The 22816-nt window shown below is 45.2% G+C and overlaps 1 protein-coding gene across 1 annotated transcript in view; it reads right to left on the reverse strand.

Moving 5' to 3' along the window:
- TMEM154 (transmembrane protein 154) overlaps positions 1-20786 on the reverse strand; it is a 49592-nt gene extending 28806 nt beyond the window's left edge. Inside the window, exon 1 of the mRNA XM_043902613.1 lies at positions 20600-20786. Within this exon, the coding sequence (XP_043758548.1) occupies positions 20600-20687 (88 nt within the window). The 5' untranslated portion in view covers positions 20688-20786. The remainder of the gene's footprint in view (positions 1-20599) is intronic.
- Between the last annotated feature and the right edge of the window lie 2030 nt (positions 20787-22816).

A 22816-nucleotide genomic window follows, 5' to 3' on the forward strand; every position in this document is an offset into this window, starting at 1 on the left:
TACACAGGAGAACTATACAAAAAAGATCTTCACGACCCAGATAACTACAATGGTGTGATCACTCACCTAGGGCCAGAAGCCCTGGAATGTGAAGTCAAGAAATGTGATCATAGGAAGCATCACTAGGAACAAAGCTAGTGGAGGTGACAGAATTCCAGCTGAGCTATTTCAAATCCTGAAAGATGATGCTGTGGAAGTGCTGCACTCAATATGCCAGCAAATTTGGAAAACTCAGCAGTGGCCACAGGACTGGAAAAGGTCAGTTTTCATTCCAATCCCAAAGAAAGGCAATGCCAAAGAATGCTCAAACTACCACACAATTGCACTCATCTCACATGCTAGCAAAGTAATGCTCAAAATTCTCCAAGCCAGGCTTCATCACTATGTGAACTGTGTTCAAGCTGGATTTAGAAAAGGCAGAGAAGCCAGAGATCAAATTGCCATTGGATCATTGAAAAAGCAAGAGAGTTTCAGAAAAACATCTACTTCTGCTTTATTAACTATGCCAAAGCCTTTGACTGTGTGGATCACGACAAACTGGAAAATTCTTCAAGAGATGGGAATACCAGATCATCTGACCTGCCTCCTGAGAAATCTGTATGCAGGTCAAGAAGCAACAGTTAGAACTGGACATGGAACAACAGACCGGTTCTAAATTGGGGAAAGAGTACATCAAGGCTATATACTGTCACTGTGCTTATTTAACTTATATGCAGAGTACATCATGTGAAATGCCGGGCTGGATGAAATGCAAGCTGGAATCAAGATTGCCAGGAGAAATATCAATAACCTCAGATACACAGATGATACCACCCTTATGGCAGAAAGCAAAGAAGAACTAAAGAGCCTCTTGATGAAAGTGAAAAAGGAGAGTGAAAAAGTTGACTTAAAACTCAACATTCAGAAAACTAAGATCATGGCATCCAGTCCCATCACTTCATGGCAAATAGATGGGGAAACAGTGGAAACAGTGACAGATTGGTTTTTTTTGGGGGCAGCGGGGGCAGGGGGCCTCCAAAAACACTGCAGATGGTGACTGCAGCCATGAAAATAAAACACACTTGCTCCTTGGAAGAAAAGCTATGACCAACCTAGACAGCATATTAAAAACCAGAGACATTACTTTGCCAACAAAGGTCTGTCTAGTCAAGGCTATGGTTTTTCCAGTGGTCAAGTATGGATGTGAGAGTTGGACTAGAAAGAAAGCTGAGCGCCGAAGAATTGATGCTTTTGAACTGTGGTGTTGGAGAAAACTCTTGAGAGTCCCTTGGACTGCAAAGAGATCCAACCAGTCCATTCTAAAGGAAATCAGTCCTGAATATTCATTGAGAGGACTGATGCTGAAGCTGAAACTCTAATACTTGGCCACCTGATGTGAAGAACTGACTCATTTGAAAAGGCCCTGATGCTGGGCAAGATTGAAGGTGGGAGGAGAAGGGGACGATAGAGGATGAGATGGTTGGATAGCATCACCGACTCAATGGCCATGAGTTTGAGTAAACTCCGGGAGTTGGTGATGGACAGGGAGGCCTGACGTGCTACGATTCATGGGGTCACAAAGAGTTGGACACGACTGAGCGACTGAACTGAACTGAATATTCCATGTCTTCTTTATCCATTCATTAGTGACAGGCATTGAGGCTGTTTCCTTGTCTTGGTTACTGTAAACAGTGCTAGCATGAACACAGAGGTGCAGGTGATACACAGGGTTTTGAAGCTGCCCTCCCTTGAGTGTGGGTGCCAATAGGAGTGGGGGTTCTAGCCACTTAGCGATTATGGGAATTTGGACAAGTCCCCATAATGGCTAAATGTTTTAATTTGTACAAATAAGGATTGGCTAAATGTTCTAATCTAGTCTCTATCTCCCCAGGGTCCTATCTATTTCTGCATCTCTGTGTTGATTCTGAAGCATTTATCTTATCTTTCATTTGACTTTTTGACAGGCACTACAAACACAGCGCTAAGTTCAGAGAGGATTCTTCACTATACCCTTTCCTCAGCCACTCAGTTGTCCCCAGAAGTAACCACTCTTTCCTGCCACCTTCCAGAAAACTCTCTGCGTATACTGGTATACGTATCATTTCATTTCCTTTTTTAACACAAATGGTAGCAAAATTTATATAGTATGCTGTCCCTTGTCTTTTTTTTTCATTTAAAATTAGGTTTTGAGGATTATTCTGTCTCTGTCTATGGAGAGTTGCCTCTTCCTCCCATTATTTGGATGTATCACAATCTATTCCGGTTGACAGGGACTTAGGTCCTTCCTTTGTGTTTGGATGTTTGTGTTTCCCGTGGCCACAGTCACGCCAGCACACCTGTCAGCTTGCTCTTGTGCATCGTTATCTCCAGAGAGGGGAGAGGGTGAGCGTGCAATGCCAAACCACTCTTGGGGGTCTGCCCTCACATCTATTCCACAACAACACCAGCCCAGTGCCCACACAATGAGGACTGGCAGAAACTACATTGGGGAAGGGCTGGTACCCAGGGCATCTGTGATGGAAAAGTTGAAAACATTGGGGATCAGCCCAAGAGTTTGTGCCAAGAGCATCAAACGTCCTCAAAGGGGGAGCTGAAAACCTGGGGTGGGCCACTTTATCAAGTCCCCAGCCAGGAGTAGCTCACACGGGGGACAGAGGTGGAGTCATGAAAATCAGAGGTGGAAACCAGAGAGGATCCAGAGGTCACAAGAGCAGGGCGGGAGTGGAGCCAAGGAGGGCAGGTCGGGAATTTCTCCAGAGCATGACAGCAGTTCCTCCTGTGAGCAACTCCTAACCCAGTGGGTCACTGTGTGGCCCAGACAGCCCCCTGCACCTTGCCTTTTCTAGGAAACACTAGGTCAGGCCCATAACTGTCAGTGGTGAGTTCCTGTGGGAGCCATCCTACCATCCTGTGCTTCTTGGGTAAAAGCGCGCCATTGTAGAAACTCGGAGGTCCACCGCCACTGTGGACGAACCCACACTCTTTCAGGAAGTGAGTCCGCAGCGAGTCACCTGCATAACGTACAGGGCCAGTTCCCGCGCTGAGTGCCGACTGGATGGATGTCTTCTTGATCGTGGGGCCTGGAAAGAGCCTCTTTCTCCTCCAATTCTACCTTTCCTAAAAGGCCCCAAAGGGGGCCACCAGCGCGGCCCAGCCCACAGTGATCACATGAAGAGTAAAGGCATCCCAGCCGTGAAGATGCTGTGTGTCCCGCAAGGGGCCTCCCTCACACCGGCCCTGGGAGTTCGCTATTCATCCTCCGCCCAGTCAGTGTTCCCATTCTAGACTGATCTGTTCTCTGTTCCCCAGGAGACTCATCTGTCCGGTATAACTTCTTTATTTCATTGCTGTCTTTCTATCTACAAGAGGACATATTTCAGAGAAGGGGGGTGTGGCCTGGGGGTGGGGGCAGAGTGTAAAACTGAAGAAGCTGCAGAAAAAAAGAGAGAGGTTCAAGCCTGAGAAGGGAGAGAGGCAGCCTCCGGCAAAGTGCAGAAGAGGAGAAAGGGGAAGAAAGAACTGGACCTGATGTTGAAACCAGAAGCGCTGTGGGCAGGGCTGCGGGCGTGACCTTGAACCTGGCCAGCGCTGGGGGGTCGGGGGGGCACTCAGGGCGGGTCTGCTAGGACTCTGCTCTCACAGGGACCTCGGTCGTGTTCTCTCCTGTAGCCCCATGCAAAGTCTCCCCAGGGCGATCTTTTCACCATCTCTCTCTCTGCTCACAAAGTGGAGCATTAATAGGAGATGATGGGAATGGCCATTTGAGTAATGAAATTAAGCTGCAATATTCATTTTACTTTTAATCCTAAAATGACCAGATAACCGGACAGTGCACAGAGTCACAAAAGACTGTTGACAGTATCCAAACAAACACAGCTGGGATGTGTGTCTCAGACATCTGGCGAGGACCCTGGGAGGGGTCCTCCTATGTGGGCAAAGCGAGGTGAGCCTGGTAGCTCGGCAACCAAGCAGGCACCTCGTCCCCTTGTTACCGCCCACACCTCGTCCCCAAGTGGAAGTGACTCTGCTTCCTGGTGAAGCAAACTCGCTAACTTCTCTTTTTGAAAGTGGAACAAACGCACAATCAAGCTCTAGTTTTAAAGTTTAAACAAAAGTGTTAAATAGCAACTGAAAGGTTGCCACACTCATATTATAATGTAAAATATAACACTGATCAGAGAATATTATTAAACTCAGAATGTCAGGAAGCATACTGGACCTCAGTCAGACGCCCCATTCTTTCAGTTATGTTGATTCCAACATGCAGATGGTTGAAACCATCTTATAATTCAGGCAGTGAAACGAAACACGCATACACACACAGAGCAGGTGTCAGATGTTCAAATGTCGTCCTGCTCGGTGGAGAAACCTGATTTAGGATTTCGGGATGCTCAAGAAACGCAACCCAAGAAGCCTGCCCACTTTCCATTAACCCTGTGCCTCTGTCTACAGAAAAGAGCCAGATTTGTAGGAAGGAAGGATCAAACCAAACTGGGCCATCCTCCAGCTTCTCAGCCTCGGCTGAATATCAGAGTCACCTGGGGACCTTTCCGCCCAGCCCAAGTCAGTACATCCAAATACCTGTGGTATTCGGTCTGAACCCAGGTCTCAGTATGTTTTACAGACTCCAGTGTGCAGCCAAGGTTGAGGACCAGGGCTCCAAACCCTGTCCACTCCTGACCTTCCCCAGTCTACACTTCTTTCTCTATGTTCCTTCTTGGTGAACTGGAGGAGAATCAAGGTAGGGAGTGGATTCCCAGCTCCCAGCAGCTGCCCACTGTGTCATAAGAACATGATCGTTTAAAAAGCATCACTGAAGCCTTGACCCTCTGAGAGCCTCTGGCCTGGATATATTAGAGAGAGCTGTGACAATCATGCCTTATTATGTGAATAAGAGGCATTAACAAGAGAGATCATGCCAGAGCTTAAAACCTCACCTCAAGCAAAAGTAACTGCCGGACTACCCACCCAGCAGTCCACCTACATTAGTGTGTACCAGAATCACCAGGAGGGCTCACACACACACGGCCAGGCATTGTCCCCAGAGCTTTTGATTTAGCAGGCCTGGGATGGGACCAGGAGCTCTCCCCTCTAATAAAATGCTCATGCTGCTGGTCTGGGGGCCATCCCTTGAGAACCATGGGTTTGAGTGGCCCAGACAACCTCATGGGGGTGCGTTTAACTATCAGTCACACCCATGGTTGCTCATGGTGCTCACTGCGCGCTGACAGCACCTGTGCTGTTTAAGGTCCACTCAAGATCAGTTCCTGAGGACATCTGACGTTGTGGCCTGGGCAACGGTATGTTTTAAAGCTCCCTAGATGAGTCCATTAAGTATTTATGCTGGGTTGAAAATTACTGAGTTAAATCATAATTCAATTAACTTTAGTTTGCTGTTATTCATGAAGACAGTCTTTATTCGCTTCAAAGATGACTGGAGAACCCTACAGAGAAAGACGTCTTTGGAAGCAAAATTAATAAGCTATATTCTGGCGTTGAAATTGGAAGGAAAGAATAAAACTGTCACTACTTGCAGATCACATGATACTTTATATAAAAAACCCTCAAGTCTCCAGCTCCAAACTGTTAGAACTAATAAATTAATTCAGCAAAGTTTCAGGATACAAGATGAATATACAGAAAACTGTTGTATTTCTATACACTAATAATGAAATATCAGAAAGTTTTTAAAAATCCTGTTTAAAATTGCATCAGAAAGAATGAAATACCTGGGAATAAACTTAACCAAGGAGGTTAAAGACCTATACACTGAAAACTATAAAACACCAATGAAAGAAATTGAAGATGATACAAAGAAATGGAAAGATGTCCCATACTCTTGGATTGGAAGAATTAATACTATTAAAATGGCCATACTACCCAAAATAATCTACAGGTTTAATGCAATTCCTATCAAAATACCCATGACATTTTTCACAGAACTAGAACAACTAAGCCTACAATTCCTATGGAACCATAAAAGACCCAGAATCATGAAAGAAATCCTGAAGAACAAGAACAAAGTTGGAAGCAAACCCTCCCAGATTTCAGAATACACCACAACATATTTTTATGTCTCCCAAGGCAAAAGAAATAAAAATAAACAAATAGGACCTAATTACTGAAAAGTTTTTGCACAGCAAAGGAAACCACCTACAAAACAAAAAGACAATCTACAGAATGTGCAAAAATATTTGCAAATGATATGACTGACAAGAGATTAATATCCAAAGTATATAAACAGCTCACACAACTCAATATCAAAAAACAAATAACCCAATCAGAAAATGGGCAGTGGACCTAAAGATATTTTTCCAAAGAAGACATACAATGACCAACAGGCACAAGAAAGGATGCTCAATATCACTAATTATTAGGTAAATGCTAATCAAAACCAAAATGAGATACTATCTCACACCTGTCAGTATAGCCATCATCAAGAAGTCTACAAATAACAAATGTTGACGACGGTGTGGAAAAAAGGGAACCCTCCTACACTGTTGGTGGGAACGTACATTGATGCAGCCACTGTGGAAAAAAGTATGAAATTTTCTCAAAAAACTAAAAATAGAACTACCGTGTGATCCAGCAATCCTACTCCCGGGTGTATATTCAGAAAATACTAATTTAAAAAGATACACATATCCCAATCTTCCCAGCAGCACTATTTACAACAGCCAAGATGTGGAAGCAATCCAAGTGTCCATCAACAGACGAGCAGGTGAAGAAGATGTGGTCCATATACACAGCGCAGCACTACTCAGCCATAAAAGAATGGAATTCTGCCTTTTGTGGCAACATGGATGGACCGAGAGAATATGATGCTTAGTGAAACAAGTCAGAGAGTACTGTAGGACATCGCTTATACGCGGGATCTAAACAGAAACAGATTTACAGATACAGAAGACAAACTAGTGGTTACAAGTGAGGAGACCGTAGTGGGGAGGGACAAATTAGAGATATGGGGTTAGGAGAGGCAGACTACTTGTATAAACTAGATAAGCAGCAGAGATATATTGTACAACACAGGGAATTATAGCCACTGAAAGTGAAGAAAGGGAAAGTGGCTCAGTCATGTCTGACTCTTTGCGACCCCATGGACTGTAGAGTCCATGGAATTCCCCAGGCCAGAATACTGGAGTGGGTAGCCTTTCCCTTCTCCAGGGGATCTTCCCAAACCAGGGATCAAACCCAGGTTTCCAGCAGCAGGCAGATTCTTTACCAGCTGAGCCACAGGGAAGGTGAAAAATCCTGGAGTGGGTAGCATATCCCTTCTCCAGTGGATCTTCCTGACCCAGGAGTCCAACCGGGGTCTCCTGCATTGCAGGCGGACTCTTTCCCAACTGAGCTATCAGGGAAGCCCACTATCTTGTAATTACTTGGAGTATAATCTATAAAAATACTGAACCATTAAGCTGTACCCCTGAAACTAATATAAATGTAAATCGACTATACCTTAACAATAAAAACACCTGTGCGTGTACTTGTCAAACAGTCTATCTGCTCAGCTCTGGTGTCTTTTTCTTCTAATCAGTTGTTCAGCATCTGTGACATCTGACTGTGATGTGGTCAGGGGCAAAATGGGAATAAAACAGGAACAAACAACATTCCCAGACACCCCAGGCCCCAGCCGGGCTGCAGGGGAGGATGGCTGTGCTGAGGCAGGGGTTACCGATGCCAAGCGGGCGGACCACGTCCTTGATGTCGGGGCTCCAGCATGGACCGGAGGCTGCCCTGGGACACCATCCCCCTGGGAGCACAGTCCCTTCTCTAGTTCACTTAGTTTTGAAATAGTACTGTGAACTGCTGATTATCTGAAGTGACTTCTCTACCTGTTCGTTTACCGTCTGCCCACCATTCTGCCCACATCTCTCCACAGCACAGGGGGCCCCGTCTGCTGGGTGGATGCCGTTCACTACACAGGTGTTTAGGAGAAAGGCCGGATGAGCCGGAGGCAAAGTGCTAGACAGGCATCACGCCTTTTTATCAAGAGTCTGGTATCTTCTTCTTCAATCAACCCCTTTCCAGGAACACACACAGCGTGTTCTTAGTCAGAGAGAGAAAAGGGATCTACAGCGGTTTTCTCAGAAACTTATCTGAATCTTCAAGAAAACACTGGGAAATGAGAGGAACTGAGTGAAAAGACAAGAATCTCTAATAATGAGATTTCATGTTTCTAGCTTTTTGGGTTTTCTTTCTGTTGGCTGGTTTTGGTTTTGGAGTCAGGCGTGTCAGGGTTTCCCACATAAAGTCCGAGTGACTGAACCCTCTCTGGGGAGCAGGACTAGGGGGTGGAGCGACTATTAATTCCTCTGTAAGCTCTGTTCACTACATACTGGACAACTTTTAATAAGTGGAAATATTCACTCAGGATGTTTTTTCTGACATTATACTTGAAGAAGAACAAATAGTTGGTTGAACAGACTCAATGCAAAATCAGCGAAGGTTAGTGGCAGATTGTAAGCACCGAAGTTTGGGTAAAGCAGTGTCTGTACCCTTTCCAGCCATCGGATGACCAAAGGTTACAGCGCCTCACGTCAAAGAAAGAAACACTTTTGCTTATTCTGAGGAGGTCATCTGACGAAGGCCTTCACACGACAGTCTGCTGTGGGAAAGCACCTGTGAAGCTGGCCTGTGTTTTACCCCGTTGCTTTGAGAAGCAACTGCAATCTACACTCAGGTTACAACATCCTATCATACAACTACATATACAACATGCCTGCTCATATGTGGAATCTAATTTTGTATCACAAATGAACTTTTTTTTTATGAAACAGACACAGACAAACATGGTTACCAAAGGGGAAAGTAAGGGTGGGTGAGAGATAAATCAGGAGCTTGGCATAAACATCTGCACACTACTATACATAAGAGAGATAATCAAGGCCCTACTGTATGGCACAGGGAACTCTACTCGATATTCTGTGATAAACTATATGAGAAAAGCGTCTGGCAAAGAATGAGCATACGCATAACTGAATTGCTTAGCTGTACCCCTGAAACCAACACAACACTGTAAATCAACTACGTGAACCAGTGAAGTCGCTCAGTCGTGTCCGACTCTTTGCCATCCCATGGCCTGGAGCCTACTAGGCTCCTTCACCCATGGAATTTTCAGGACAAGAGTACTGGAGTGGGTTGCCATTTCCTTCTCCAGGGGATCTGCCCCACCCAGGGATCGAGCCCAGGTCTCCTGCATTGCAGGCAGACTCTTTACCGTCTGAGCCACAAAATGCAAAAAAGAGAAAAAACAGAAAACATGCCCCACCATAGGGCCCACAGTGCTCAGATGTCTTTTCCATTTTAAACTTTTCACTTGGTGTCTTTTTTTTTAAAGAAAGCTTACTTGTATCTAAGCAGACGTGCCCAGACTTTAAGGCTGTCTCTGGCTTGAAGCGGCTCACCCGGGAAGCTGCATTTGTGACCATCTGAGTACCTTTCATACACTGGAATCTTATCCTGGCCTGTCAGTACCTGGCAGTTTAAAGAAATGTATATATTTATATGACACAGAATATGCTTCTAACATTTAAAATTCCTTCCTATCTTCAGTGGAATGATAGATACAAAAGTACTTTTAAAAAAATATTTTATATTGGAGTCTGGCTGATTTCAATGTCATGTTAGTTTCAGGTGTACGGCAGAGTGGGTCAGTTATCCGTATACATACACCTATTCTTTTTCAGATTTCCTTCCCATATAGATTATTACCAAGCACTGAGCAGACTTCCCTGTGCTCCACAGTAGGTCCTTATGATCTATTTTATATACACTAGTGTGAAAAGTATTTTAAAACTTTTTTAAAAGATTCTTAAGTGATGGGAAAGTATTCAGGTTAGTCATCATTACTATTTTTATTACAACTCTACTTCTCTTTTCTTAGACTTTTATTTATGTATTTTTGGCTGTGCTGGGGCTTTGTTGCACGGGCTTTTCTCTGGTTGCAGAGAGCAGGGGCTACTGTTTCTTGCAGCGCTGCAGCTGTCCACTGCGGTGGCGTCTGTTGTTTTGGAGCATGGGCTCCAGGGCAGGCAGGCTTCAGAAGTTGCGACTCCTGGGCTCTGGAGCACAGGTTCAATAGCTGCGGCACACGGGCTTAGTAGCTCTGTGGTATGTGGGATCTCCCCAGACCAGGGATCGAACCTGTGTCTCCCACAATGGCAAATGGGTTCTTTACACTGAGCCACCAGAGAAACCCCCCTCAGAATTTTTATACTGCTGGTTGAAATTCTGACGTGCTAGCCTCACTCTCTTCTATCCACCTCTTTTCTGCATTTATTAATATATCCCTATGGCTTTTTTCTCACTTTGTTTTTAATGAGACAAATTACCTCAAAATATTCTCTAAAGTTGATCCACCCTTGTATTCCTGATTTCTTCTACCTCATCACCAAGGTTTTTTTGTTGGTTTTAATTTTTTTTTTTAGTGATAATTTCTTGTTATTTGAATGATTGATCTAGGACTCAGTTTAAATATTCTTCTAATATTTGTTAACTGGCTAAATAGTCAATATGTCTCTGGGTTTAGTGATGCACCAAAAGAGGAGCAGTCTTTGCTTGGCAAAAGATCATCTAATCATAAACAGAGTAGATAAAATATGGGACACCTGTTAAATTTTAATATGAGGTAAACAACAAATAATGTTTTATAAATATGTTCCATGTAATATTTATATGTATAGTTACAGTAAATTACATGGGGTATAGTTATACTAAAATTTTTTATTTAAAATTTATACCTATCTGAGTGTTTTATATTATTTGCTAAATCTGGCCATCTTGCGTGCATGCAAGCTAAGTCGCCTCAGTCATGTTCAATTCTATGTGACCCCATGGACTGTAGCCCGCCCGTCCCCTCTGTCCATGGGATTCTCCAGGCAAGAATACTGGAGAAGGTTGCCATGCCCTCCTCCAGGGGATCTTCCCCACCCAGGGGTCAAACCTGAGTCTCTTCTGTCTCCTGCGTTGGCAGCAGGTTCTTCACCACTACCGCCACCTGGGAAGCCTTCTGGCCACCCTGTGTGCTTGTTAAGTTGCCTCAGTCGTGTCCGATTCTGTGCGACCACCTGGACTGTAGCCTGCCCGTCCCCTCTGTCCATGGGATTCTCTAGGCAAGAATCCTGGAGTGGGTTGCCATTCCCTTCTCCAGGGGATCCTGCCAACCCAGGGATTGAATCCAGGTCTCCTGCATTGCAGGTGGATTTTTTTTTACCACTAGGCTCGTCATCTTAATCATAGACAAATAAGCATAATTTTTAGAAAAAAATAAACAGATTTTAAATTGATCAACAGTGATGTCAGGGGGAAAAAAAGTCAGCACACCCTACTAATTACTGGGATCCTGTTTCTGAAAACCACAATGGAATGGGGAAATGGGAAATAATTAAGATGGTTTTGATTCATATAAGATAAAGAAATATAGAAAAAATTCAGATTTCAAAAACAAACTAGATTAGTTGCTTTTGTTTTATGAAAAAAAAAAAAAAATACTACCACGCATCAGACCCTGCTCTGATGGATAGCTCTCCTTTCCAACCACCTCTTTAGCTTCTCAGAAAGTCCTTCTGTGCTGTCCTCAGCACCTGAGGCAGACTCTTCGCTCCTTTTTATGTTACATAATTTTTTTTTTCAGGTTTTCAAATCAGCTCTTACTGGCTTGAAATTTCAAGTCTATGAAACTTATATTCTCCATTTTTCTTTCCAAAGTACTTCTGTAACTACTTGGATTTTCTGCAAATTGTCAGGCCACTCAGTGCTTATCTCCTGAACTTCCCTCCATATTCTGAGAGGGAGGTGGACAGAAGGCATTCTCGGAAGTACTCACTGATGCAGCCACGTAGCTTTCTCCATAGGAGGAGGAGGAATAGCTGTGGCCTGTTTGATTTGAGGAGCCACAACTAAACTATTCCCGGACCAAATGATTTGAGAGAGTTAACATTTTAGAATAAAATAAAACTGGATTAACAAAAAAATCACATTCCTCCAGTTTTCACCACGTTGTATTACTGAAATGATTATAACTTTGTCAGAAACACGAGTATGTCTTGGGTGACAGAATAAATTTCACGTCATTCACTTCTTTAGTCTGTCAGCAGTGTCCCTGTTACATACCAGGCCCTATCTGGGACATAAAGGCGAATGAGACCACTTCCCTGGGAAGTGGTGGGTAAGTAGGGACAATGGCATCCAAACCAATACTCACATGACAGTTTCATCAAAGCTGTAACAGGTTTGGGTACAGAGTGTCATGAGGACTCGGGAGGGGAGGACACTCATTGCATCAGGGGTGGGGGATTCAGAAGATCTTCACAGAGGAAGTGATCACTGAATTGAACCTCAGGATTCATCCAGCAATGATGGCAGCAAGGGCATCGCAGCTGAAGCACAGCTAAGGAAAGACTCCGGGCCCAACAGAGCTTGGCACATTCAAGTACATGTATCACAGGATGTGTGGTGGGAAGGGTCTAGCAGGAAAGGAGCTCAGCACAGCTTATAAAGGGCCTTGTGATGATGCCAGGGAGATTGGAGTCTATCCAAAGGAAAAGAAAAACCACTGAAGGGGTAAGTACAAGAGAAAAATCATCACATTTTTGTTAGAGAACCATCACTCTGGCGGTTATATGAAGTGGAGTTGGAGAGGAGACAAAGCCACGAAGACTAGTTAAGAAGTTGATGAAGTACCCTAGGTGAGAGCTAAGAAGGGCCTAAACCAGCAGGGAGCAGAGAAAGAGTTCTGTTTTGGCCAGGCCGAGCCCAAGGCCCCTGGGACATCCCCAGGGAGGACAGATGATGAAAGTGCAGGACCAGGGCTGGGCCTTCAGACCTAACTAGAAGTGATACGGGGCAAATCATAAGCCAAGGACTGAGATGGAAGCCACAGAATTGGAAGACATGGTCCTGAAATGATGGAAGGAGTGAGACGAGAAAAGAAAAACATGAAAGGAACAGGTGGAAGAGAAAGATCACAACCCCAAACCTGAAAGGAACAACCAGACTCATAGGAGACCAAGAAGAAAATGACCTCATAAGACCCAAGGAAGAGGAGGGTTTCAATAATTGATTAATTATGTTAAGGGCTACAGAGAGAAACAGAAGATAAAGACAGAAATGGGCCCTTTGGGTTCAGCTATCAGGAGGCACTGCTGACTCGGGTAGAGCAATCTGAGTGTTGTGCTTGACACGGCAGCCAGATCACAGGGGGCTGAAAGATGAATGAAGAGGGAGAAAATGAAGATGTGCTGGCTATCTTTCAAAGAGATTGGAAGCCATGGAAAGGAAAGAGGGCGGACAGCCAGCAGGGACCCAGGAGAACTGGAAAAGAACTCACTTTTCCTTATGAACATTAACCTACCAAAGAGAGTAGAAATGAATATAACAAATAACAGGGGACCCACCCCAATTCTCTTCTATTTCCCCATAATGACTAGAAGAGGGGTTGGCAAACTTTTTATTAGTGGGCCAGAGAGTAAAGATTTTAGACCTGGTGGGTCAAGAGGCCAAATAGAGGCTATTATCTGTTTTTATATAACCATTAAAAAATATGAAAACCAGCCTTAGCTCGAGGGTTGGGAAAAAACAGGAAGATGGCTGAACTGGGGCCTTGAGGCCTGGTTTGCTGACCCCAGACCACCATGTTTTGTCTGAAAGAAACACAACATTGTAGATATAGTTGAAGCCCTCCTTTCCCTGATCTCATTCAAATTAACTGCTCTCCTCAAGTCAGCACGTATCAATCCCACACTTTTCAAATATGCCTGTGTCCCTAAGCCATAGAAGCAGAATTTGGAGTGTTTTTAAAACTTTAAATAAATATAATTATTCTGTGCATAATAATCTGCAACTTTTTTTTTTTTTTGGTCCACAGTACATTTGAAACTGATTTATCTTTATACATTTGGCTATAGTTCATTAAATTTACCTGCTCTATGATATCTCATTCTATATCAAGTTCTTTATATTTTTCTTTTGTTAATAGATATTGAGATTGTTTCTATTTTTTCCATTTTTACCAACAATGCTACACTCCACATTCTTAGCCATACTTCTTTGCTATGCATGTGTGAGTGGTCTGGGGTAAATGCCTAGTAGTGGATTATTGAAGCTGTAAGGGTATGAACATCTTCAGTTGGCTAAATGTTTCCAAATTGTTCTCTGGAATGGTTGTATAGCAACATTTCCTTTTCCAATAATCTCACATAGTAAGTAACCTGAAAAATTCTCCCAATATGCAACACCTAGAGATACAAATGCAATATAGTAAGTCCCCTACATATGAACAAGAGCATTCTGAGAGCACATTGATAACTCCTATTTGTTCTCAAGTCCAACAAAGTTAGCTGAGGTACCCAACTAACATGAACAGCTATATAGTACTTACTGTAATAAGTTTATAATATTTTCTCACACAAATAATACATAAAAAACAAACATAAAATAAAGAAAATGGTTTTAATCTCACAGTACAGTACAAAAGCTGGCACACATGAGCTGGCATCAAGTGAACAGGCAAGAAGAGTTACTGACTTGAGGAGGGAGAGGAGGTGGAAGATGGTGGAGCTGAAGGGCTGTCAGCAACAGGAGACGGAGAGCAAGCTGCAATTTCACTCACGCCTGACGACGACCGAACACAAGTTTGCACCTTTGAAAGTTCGCAACTTGAAGGTGTGTACGTAGGGGACTGACTATATAAGGAGCTTCTTGAATGTATAAAGAAATCACAAAAAAGGAAGGCAATCCCCAGGGCCCAGAAAACAGAGAGAAAGCAAAACAACAGCTGGTAGAGGAAATATAAATTCACAGCCATCCCTACCTACCTACAGGGACTTCCCAGAACCCCACAGGGATATCAGAGGCTCTGTAGTGCTTTCAGGGGTCCCAGTCCACCCACTGGGTCAAAAGTTAAAGCTAAAACACCAGGTCATGGTTGTAAAAAAATAAAGGAAAAAAGAAAAGCAGCTTCAATGATTCTGGCAAAGGTCAAAGTCAGGTGTGCTTCCCCTAGTCTGACCTCACCATCATCCTGACACTGTGGACCCCTGGCCCAAGGCCCGACTGTGAATTTGGCTCTGTCTGCTTCGTGCTCCTTGGCAGTCTCTTTGGTCACAGGCTTCTGGTTACCAGCTTGCCCCTTTAATGAGGTTTTGGCACCTCACACAGCTCTTGGAAATCGACCCCTGGGGCCAGCTCCCTCCACACCCCAGGGCTGGGGTTTAAGCCTAAGGTCCAAGCCCCCACTCTCCTCAAGCCCCATGCACACCCCGTCTGAGTTTCTTCCAAACCCTATTTTGAGGTGACAGGACTGTGACTGTACTGGGAAAGTATTTATAGTAGCTTGATGATGGGATCAGAAAATTTGAAGTCCTATTAAATCGGGTGGGCCCAGCTCTGGGTGCTAGGTTTTGCCCTCAGTGCCCCCAAGATTTCCATCATGATGGGAGTTGACAGATACAACAAGATTAGAGCTACATAAACTTCAGATAAGAATTATCAAATAGTCAATAATATGTTTAAAAGACATAGAAGAAGGAATAAAAAACATAAAGAAAAATAAAATCAAGACTATACATATACACACATATATATTTATGAACATTCTATATTCTCGAATTTTCTTGAAATGAAAAGCTTCAGCAGCAGGGACGAGGGAGGACGGCATTAATCTGCCCTCCCACGGGTGGTGCAGGGGTCCTGCTTCTCCACCTTTGCCAACAGTGGAGGGTGGTGCAAACCATACCCAGGTGGGCAGATCGCAGGCTGCACTGCTGCCTTACAGCACTGAGCCCAGCCCAGCCAAGGTCTTGCCCTCTCTGGTCTCCTGGGTTTAGACACAGAAGGACTTTAAGCCTTAATAAATCTCTCTCCGCTTGCTTTTCCTCTTTTTGCCCCCGAGGCTGGTTGACTCCTGGGGGTCAGATCTCAGCAGGGTTCTCCCACGGTAACTTGCTGGCCGAGGGCTGTGCATCCACTCCCTGCTTCCCACATCCTGCAGCCTTACCCGGTGACTTCAGCATTCTGTTTTTCCTGCTTCTGGTCTTAACTGTACTAACTTCAGATGCTCCGCTGCTCACTCTGTACCTTTCGGCCCCTCCCTTCCTCTCCACAGGCCAAAGTTCAACCCAGCTCCTCTGTCCCTTTTCCTGTGAGCCCGTCTCCAGTCCAACCAAGCACACACAGCCACAAGTGAGACAGCCTGAGAGCCCAGCCAACAGTTGCTGAGGCACCTACACAGTCAGGAAGGCACCAGAGACAGACTTCTCCAAACCTGAAACTTATGCACAGAGCCTGGCAGAGCCTGAAAACCCAGAGGCTATATGGTGTATTGTTAGACCACGGACTCCAGAGGCTAAAGCTTATTTAGATGCACTACTTAGCTGTGTGGCCTCGGGCAAGTTGCTCAACCCCTCTGTGCCTCAGTTTTCTCCTCTGAGAAACAGCAGTAATAGTACCCACTATATAACATTTGGTAAAAGAATCAGATGAGCTGGTATGTGTACAGTGTTCAGAACAGCCATATACTTACTGAGCGCTATCTGTGTTGGCCATCATCATTATTAGTACTTGAAACTGGGACTGTCCCAGGAAATAGCACATGGCGGTCACAGTCATTGAAATAATAACAGTTTCAGAAAGTTTAGTTTCATTTATGCAATTAGTTCAGTTCAGTTCAGTTCAGTTGCTCAGTCATGTCCGACTCTTTGCGACCCCATGAACCGCAGCACGCCAGGCCTCCCTGTCCATCATCAACTCCCGGAGTCCACCCAAACCCATGTCCATCGAGTCGGTGATACATGAACAGTATGAAAAGGCAAAAAGATAGGACACTGAAAGCTGAACTCCCCAGGTCTGTAGGTGCCCCATATGCTACTGGAGAGAAGTGGAGAAACAACTCCAGAAAGAACGAAGGGATGGCACCAAAGCAAAAAGCGCAACTAGTATTTTCTTCTATTCCTTCTCTTCTTCTCAAGGTTCATCCAATCTTTATATGATCCTTACTCTTCTGAAACAGCCCAGAAAACCTCCCATTCCTCTCCATCAAACCCAGTGTTTAACTCTGGCCATCAAAACATTTATAGCTGCCTTATTCCTGCCTCATGTCTCTCACTTCTTTCTTTCTACAGACCATTCTGCTTTTAGCAGCTAATAAATCCCATGCTTTTGGTATCCAGGAAGTTGCTTTGAACTTTCTGATAGTGTTGAGCTGACACTGGCAGGACACAGGATAAGGAACAAGGTGGCCCTTCCTTCCACAGGCAGAATGTTGCCTTGATTCTGAACTTTCTTAGCATCCTACACTGGCCAAGATCCCTAGGCCCAGAGCTATACTGTAACTGTTCTCATATGTTTGGTCAAAATCCCAGAAAAGCTATTTTCTCACTTCTCCCCTGGTGACTTCTAAGTGGGTGACTTCACTTGAGATAGTAATCCATTCTGTACCAGGCTCTGTATCTATATAAAGCAAAAGATTAAAAGATGCTGACTCAGCAGTAATGATGCTGGTCTCAGGTAACTGTTGGTATTAGATAATGTCGCCCATTTGATTTGAGATAAACCTGGATTATGCTTGCGAAGGGGAATCAGGCTGTTTGGTAGACTGCATTCTTCTACCAAACACCTCCGTGATATTTTTCGAAGAATTCAAGGAGATATTTAGATACAACTGTGACACCTGGCTTCCCAGGTGGTGCTAGTGGTAAAGAACGTGTCTGAAATGCAGGAAACCCAAGAGATGCAGGTTTGATCCTTGGATCAGGAAGATCACCTGGACAAAACTGAAGCAACTTAGCATGCATGCAGGTGACACTTGGACACCATTAGCTCAAAAGGATACATTGTTGCTTAGTCGCTAAGTTGTGCCCAATTCTCTGCAACCCCCTAGACTGTAGCCACCAGGCTCCTCTGTCCATGGAATTCTCCAGGCAAGAATACTGGCATGGGTTGCCATTTCCTTCTCCAGGGTATCCTCCCCACCCAGGAATTGAACCCGGGTCTCCTGCACTGGCAGGCAGAGTCTTTACTGCTGAGCCACAGGGAAGCCCCTCAAAAGGATGTATATCTTACGTAATTTTACAATGCATATTCAGTCCTTAATTAAGAACAGCCTTTCCCGTGGCTAATCTCAAAGTAATAAGTTTTGATTATCCAGCTGCTTGCAAGTGGGCATTTTTGCATTTTCAGGCACTGAGAATGGAGACAGAGCCCAGTGAGTGTGTGGGATGACCCAGACAATCCCGGTGCTCCCCTCAAATGCAGCTTTTCACCTTGTGCTTTCCTGACATCCTAACATCACCTGCCTTCAGAAGCGCATCGGTTTTAGCAATCAGTCTCACACCCACTCTAGGATGATTTCAGTATTTCTCAACAACCACCGAGTTCCTAATTTATGCTGACCCCTTACAAGATTTGAGGAAATCAGAGATGAACAAAAGGGAATCTTCTTTTCCCTGGAGGTGCTCACAGCCTGGAGAGAGGCCTGGATGTGATTCTGAGTGGTTAGCTGGGTGAGCAGAAGTTTAGGTCTATCGGGACAGAACAGGCAGGCTGCCATGGAGGAGCAGAGACAGACACCAGTAAGGAGGCAACGCTCAGTCTGAGCCTTTTAAGGCTATACAGGCATCCAACTTGTAGGGAAAAAAAAAGGAACCTGTCATTGCTCGTAGCCAAAGCCACAGAGGCCTGGAACACACGCTCCATTTCGTGTGACAGGGGCTGCAGCGGGGGAGCAGGAGGGACGGAAGAAGATGCTGCGGAAAGGAGGCCGCAGGGAGTGGCCAGGGGCCGTGAGTGAGGAGCCACCTCTGAGAAGGGAAGGGTCACCGGTCACATACAGACCCCGGGGGAGACCTTCCACTGAGTCTCTTCACTCGTCCTCCGGCAGCTCCTCAATTGCAGACACTTTATTCCATCATTTTCAGGTGCTCAAGAAAACTACTCAGCTAAGGTTAAATATCCCTCTCAGGAGCCTGTTTGAGGCAAGTGTGGTAGCAGAGAGAGTTAAACGGGGAAGAAGGATAGCTGGGCCCTGCTGCATGGGTGCTGACGGATGCCAGTCAGGGAAAGGAATGTGGTCCAGAGGCTTTGGCAGGGGGCATGTCGATTCCCTCCCTGGCTGGAGAGGAAGGACCCTGGAGTCCCAGTCAGGAAAGCTGACTGGCAGTGGGTCTCACCTTTCTCCTCTCAGTTCCTTCATCTGCACCTCCAACACAGCTATCTACGCAGTACAGTTTGAGCATCATCTCTAAGCTCCCTTCCTGCTCCAAATGGGGAAGGGTGTGGCTCAGACAGTAAAGAATCTGCCTGCAATGCAGGAGACCTGGGTTTGATCCCTGGATTGGGAAGATCCCCCAGAGGAGGGCGTGGCAACCCACTTCAGTATTCTTGCCTGGAGAATTCCCATGGACAGAGGAGCCTGGTGGGCTAAGTCCGTGGGCTCACAAAGAGTTGGACACAACTGAGCGACTAAGCACACAGCACATCTGCTCCAAAACTTAGTGCATTAAAAAACACAGTGTCCCCCAAACTCATGTTGAACATGAACCTCAATTTCAACCAAATATCTCTCCAGTTGGAATGGTCGGCCTTTCCAGTCTCCACCTGGGACCCTGGAGAAACCACGTGGAGAACACCCAGGGAAAGGGAGATTGGTAGGGTGGGGTGGTTGTGTGCTGACTACTAATCTCCAGGAGGTTACTTCTCTGTTAGGTAGTGTCTGATGCCCCTCCCCACATCCTACTTAAAGAACCGCATCTTGAGAACCTTCGGTGTGGGTTCAATACTGTTCTACAATAGCAGGAGGAGGTGTCCGCTGACAGGAACCACGGCTCCTAGTTTATTTACCCAAGAGCGAATCCACACAAGGGTAAGAAGTAATGGAGAGAGACTGTGCTGGTTGTAGCAACTGTCAATTGCGGCTCTTAGCTCAACCTTATGAGATTTAATACTTTGTCTTTTCTGATACCTTTGATTCACTACAACCACATAACTTTTTAGAAACAAAGCTTCATTAGTCACAATCAACGCAAAGAAAATCTCTCCCTAAGTAACAAGATCAAAGGAAAGCTGATGAAAGACCTTACAAGTTGGAATGGATGCCTGGGGATTCCTCAGACAATTTCCTGCTTACTCTTTTTTTTTTTTTTTTAACTTGTGGTGTTTCTTTAGTCTACTTTCCAGTCCTAAATTTCCATAGCCCAGTGTTTCCAGGACTTTTTGGAACCAGCAGACTTCTCAGCCCACATTACTAAAAGTTAGTTCATGATTTCTCTGTTTCAGCTGATTGAAACGGTCTTTTCCAGGAACTGCCAGAGAGTTGATCATTTTCTTAATATGCCCATTAAAGCCGGTAAATGACTGGGACCGGTAAATTACATCTTAGAAAACAAAGGCTTCGGGAAGCTTAAATTCAAGGAGCGAATTGCAGCTGGATCAGCCGGCGGCGAAGGAAGCCAGGTCCCTCCTCCCTCCTTCCCCCCACAAAAAGACAGCTAGACTTTTCTCCCCTTTTTCACAGGAAGACTTAGGTTTTTCTAAGTGCTACGCTCCCGGGCAGAGTTCTGTAGCCTCGGGTACCAGACAAGCCTTCCTCATCCCCCTCGCCGGGAGTGGAAAGCCGAGGGGTGCTTACCCTGCGCCGGGCGGGTGGGGAGGGAAGCGAGGACCACGGCGAGGAAAAGGGCGGCGCACGGGGCCTCGGGGGGCGCGCGCCCCGGCATGGTGATGCTGCTGCGCGCAGCTTCAGTCCCGCTGAAACGTGAACATTTCCTGTTTCCTGCTTGTTTGGGTCGGTGCTAACTTGAAGGAGAGGTGTTTGCCTGTTTTTTAGGAAGTGATGTAATTCTGCAGGAGCCTGTCAGACCAGCAAGAATTGCAAAAGAGAAGTTGCTCTTCAAGCACTGATTCAGTTAACACGCCTCTCAAGGCCTTCCCCACCCCGGCCCGCGTGGGCCCCCATCTTTTGACATCGCCCCCGTGGGAGCAGTGTCCAGCGCTCTGATGTCACTCAGGATCTGGGGCTGGGGGCGTGGACCACACGCCTTCTCGGTTTGTGACTTTACTCCATCCCCAGGTCAGCGTCCTGTTCTGCCTAGAGTCTAGAGCAGCGCTCTCCAGCAGAACTTTATGAAATGATGGGAATGTTCTGAATCTGTGTGGTCCAGTACGGTAGCCATTAGCTACATAGGTTGCTAAGCACTCGAAATAGGGCTGGCGAGAACTTAATTGTCAGTTTTTACTTTTATTAATGTAAATTTAAGTAACTCGGTGGCTAGTGGCTACCACATTGGACCCCAGACAGCAGGGACACCTGTGCCATCAGGCACTGTGCCCAGCCAGGAACAGGCCAACCCTTCTCTTGGGTCAGGCACACCCTTCTCCCTGGGTCCTGGGTCCTGCATGCCCCACCCCCCATAGCTCATCAGAAGGAAAAGGCATACTATACCCAAGCTCTACCCATGCCTGAAGGGCATGCTCTGCTTCTCCAGAGAGAAATTATCTTTTCATGTTTGGTTTTTTTCTTTATAAAGATTATTTTTTAGAGCAGTTTTAAGTCCACAGCAACGTTAAGAGGAAAGGACAGAGATTATCCCTAAACCCCAAGTCCCAACACCTGCAACGCCTCCTCCACTATCAATACCCCCGCAGAGTGGTACATTTGTTTCAACTGATAAATTTACATTGACACATCATAACCACACCAAGCCCCATTGTTCACTTTAGGGTTCACTCTCGGTGCCATATATTCTATTGGTTTGGACAGATATATAATAATGGCATGTATTATCATTATAGTATCATATTGGGTAGTTTCTCTGCCCTAAAAATCCTCTGTGCTCCACTCGTTCATCCCTCCCAACCCCTGATAACTATTGATCTTTTTATTGTTGGCATAGTTTTGCCTTTCCCAAAATGACAGATAGTTGGACTCACAAAGTATATAGCCTTTTCAGATTGGCTTCTTTCATTTAGTAATATGCATTTACGCTTCCTCCATGTCTTTTCATAACTTGATAACTCATTTCCTTTTAGTGCTGAATACTATTCCATTGGCTGCATGTACTGCACTTTATTCATCCATTTATCTACTAAAAGGACCTGGAGGAGGGCATGGCAGCCCACTCCAGTATTCTTGCCTGAAGAACCCTATGGGCAGAGGAGGCTGGCAGGCTACAGTCCACAGGGTCGCACAGTCAGGCACTACTGAAGCGACTTAGCACGCATACACACACTACTGAAGGATATTGAGGTTGCTTCCAAGTTTTGGCAGTTAGGCATAAGGCTGCTAGAAACATCCCTGTGCAGCTGTTTGCATGGACATCAATTTTCAACTCCTTGGGGAGAATACCAAGCAGCTTGATTGCTGGATTGATAGTCAAAGAGAAACAGTCTTTTAAAGGGCCCATTTCCAAAGTAGAATATGCTCTCAGGAGGGGAAAAATCTGTATTTTACCTTTCCTCCTACTTGAATGACAGTTTTCTTAGATGTCGTTAACAGCAAACTCTTGGGGATGTAATTTCCTTGGTTCTGTCTTGCCACAGCAAAGATTTGAAATGGTGGACTAGTGTTACAGCTGAGTTTTATTTGGCAAACAAAAGATAGTACACCCTTGAGGCGTGAGGGTCAGCCAACCCCAAAGGAGAGGCCTCAGCCCATTTGGCTCCCTCTTTTTACATGCTTTGTCTAGCACTCCCTATGCAAAGCAGGGCCAGCCAGGAAGGGGGCGTGGTTTTTCACCGGAGGGTCTCACTCTTCAGGTGTGAGGTGGGTTTTCCCTTTCTTTGTCTTTTAGCCACCGCCATTTTGGCCTCCTTTCTCCTATTCTAACTACCTAACAGAACAAGATAG

Source organism: Cervus elaphus, chromosome 5 (genome assembly GCF_910594005.1).
Source record: "Cervus elaphus chromosome 5, mCerEla1.1, whole genome shotgun sequence".
Taxonomy (NCBI): Eukaryota; Metazoa; Chordata; class Mammalia; order Artiodactyla; family Cervidae; genus Cervus; species Cervus elaphus.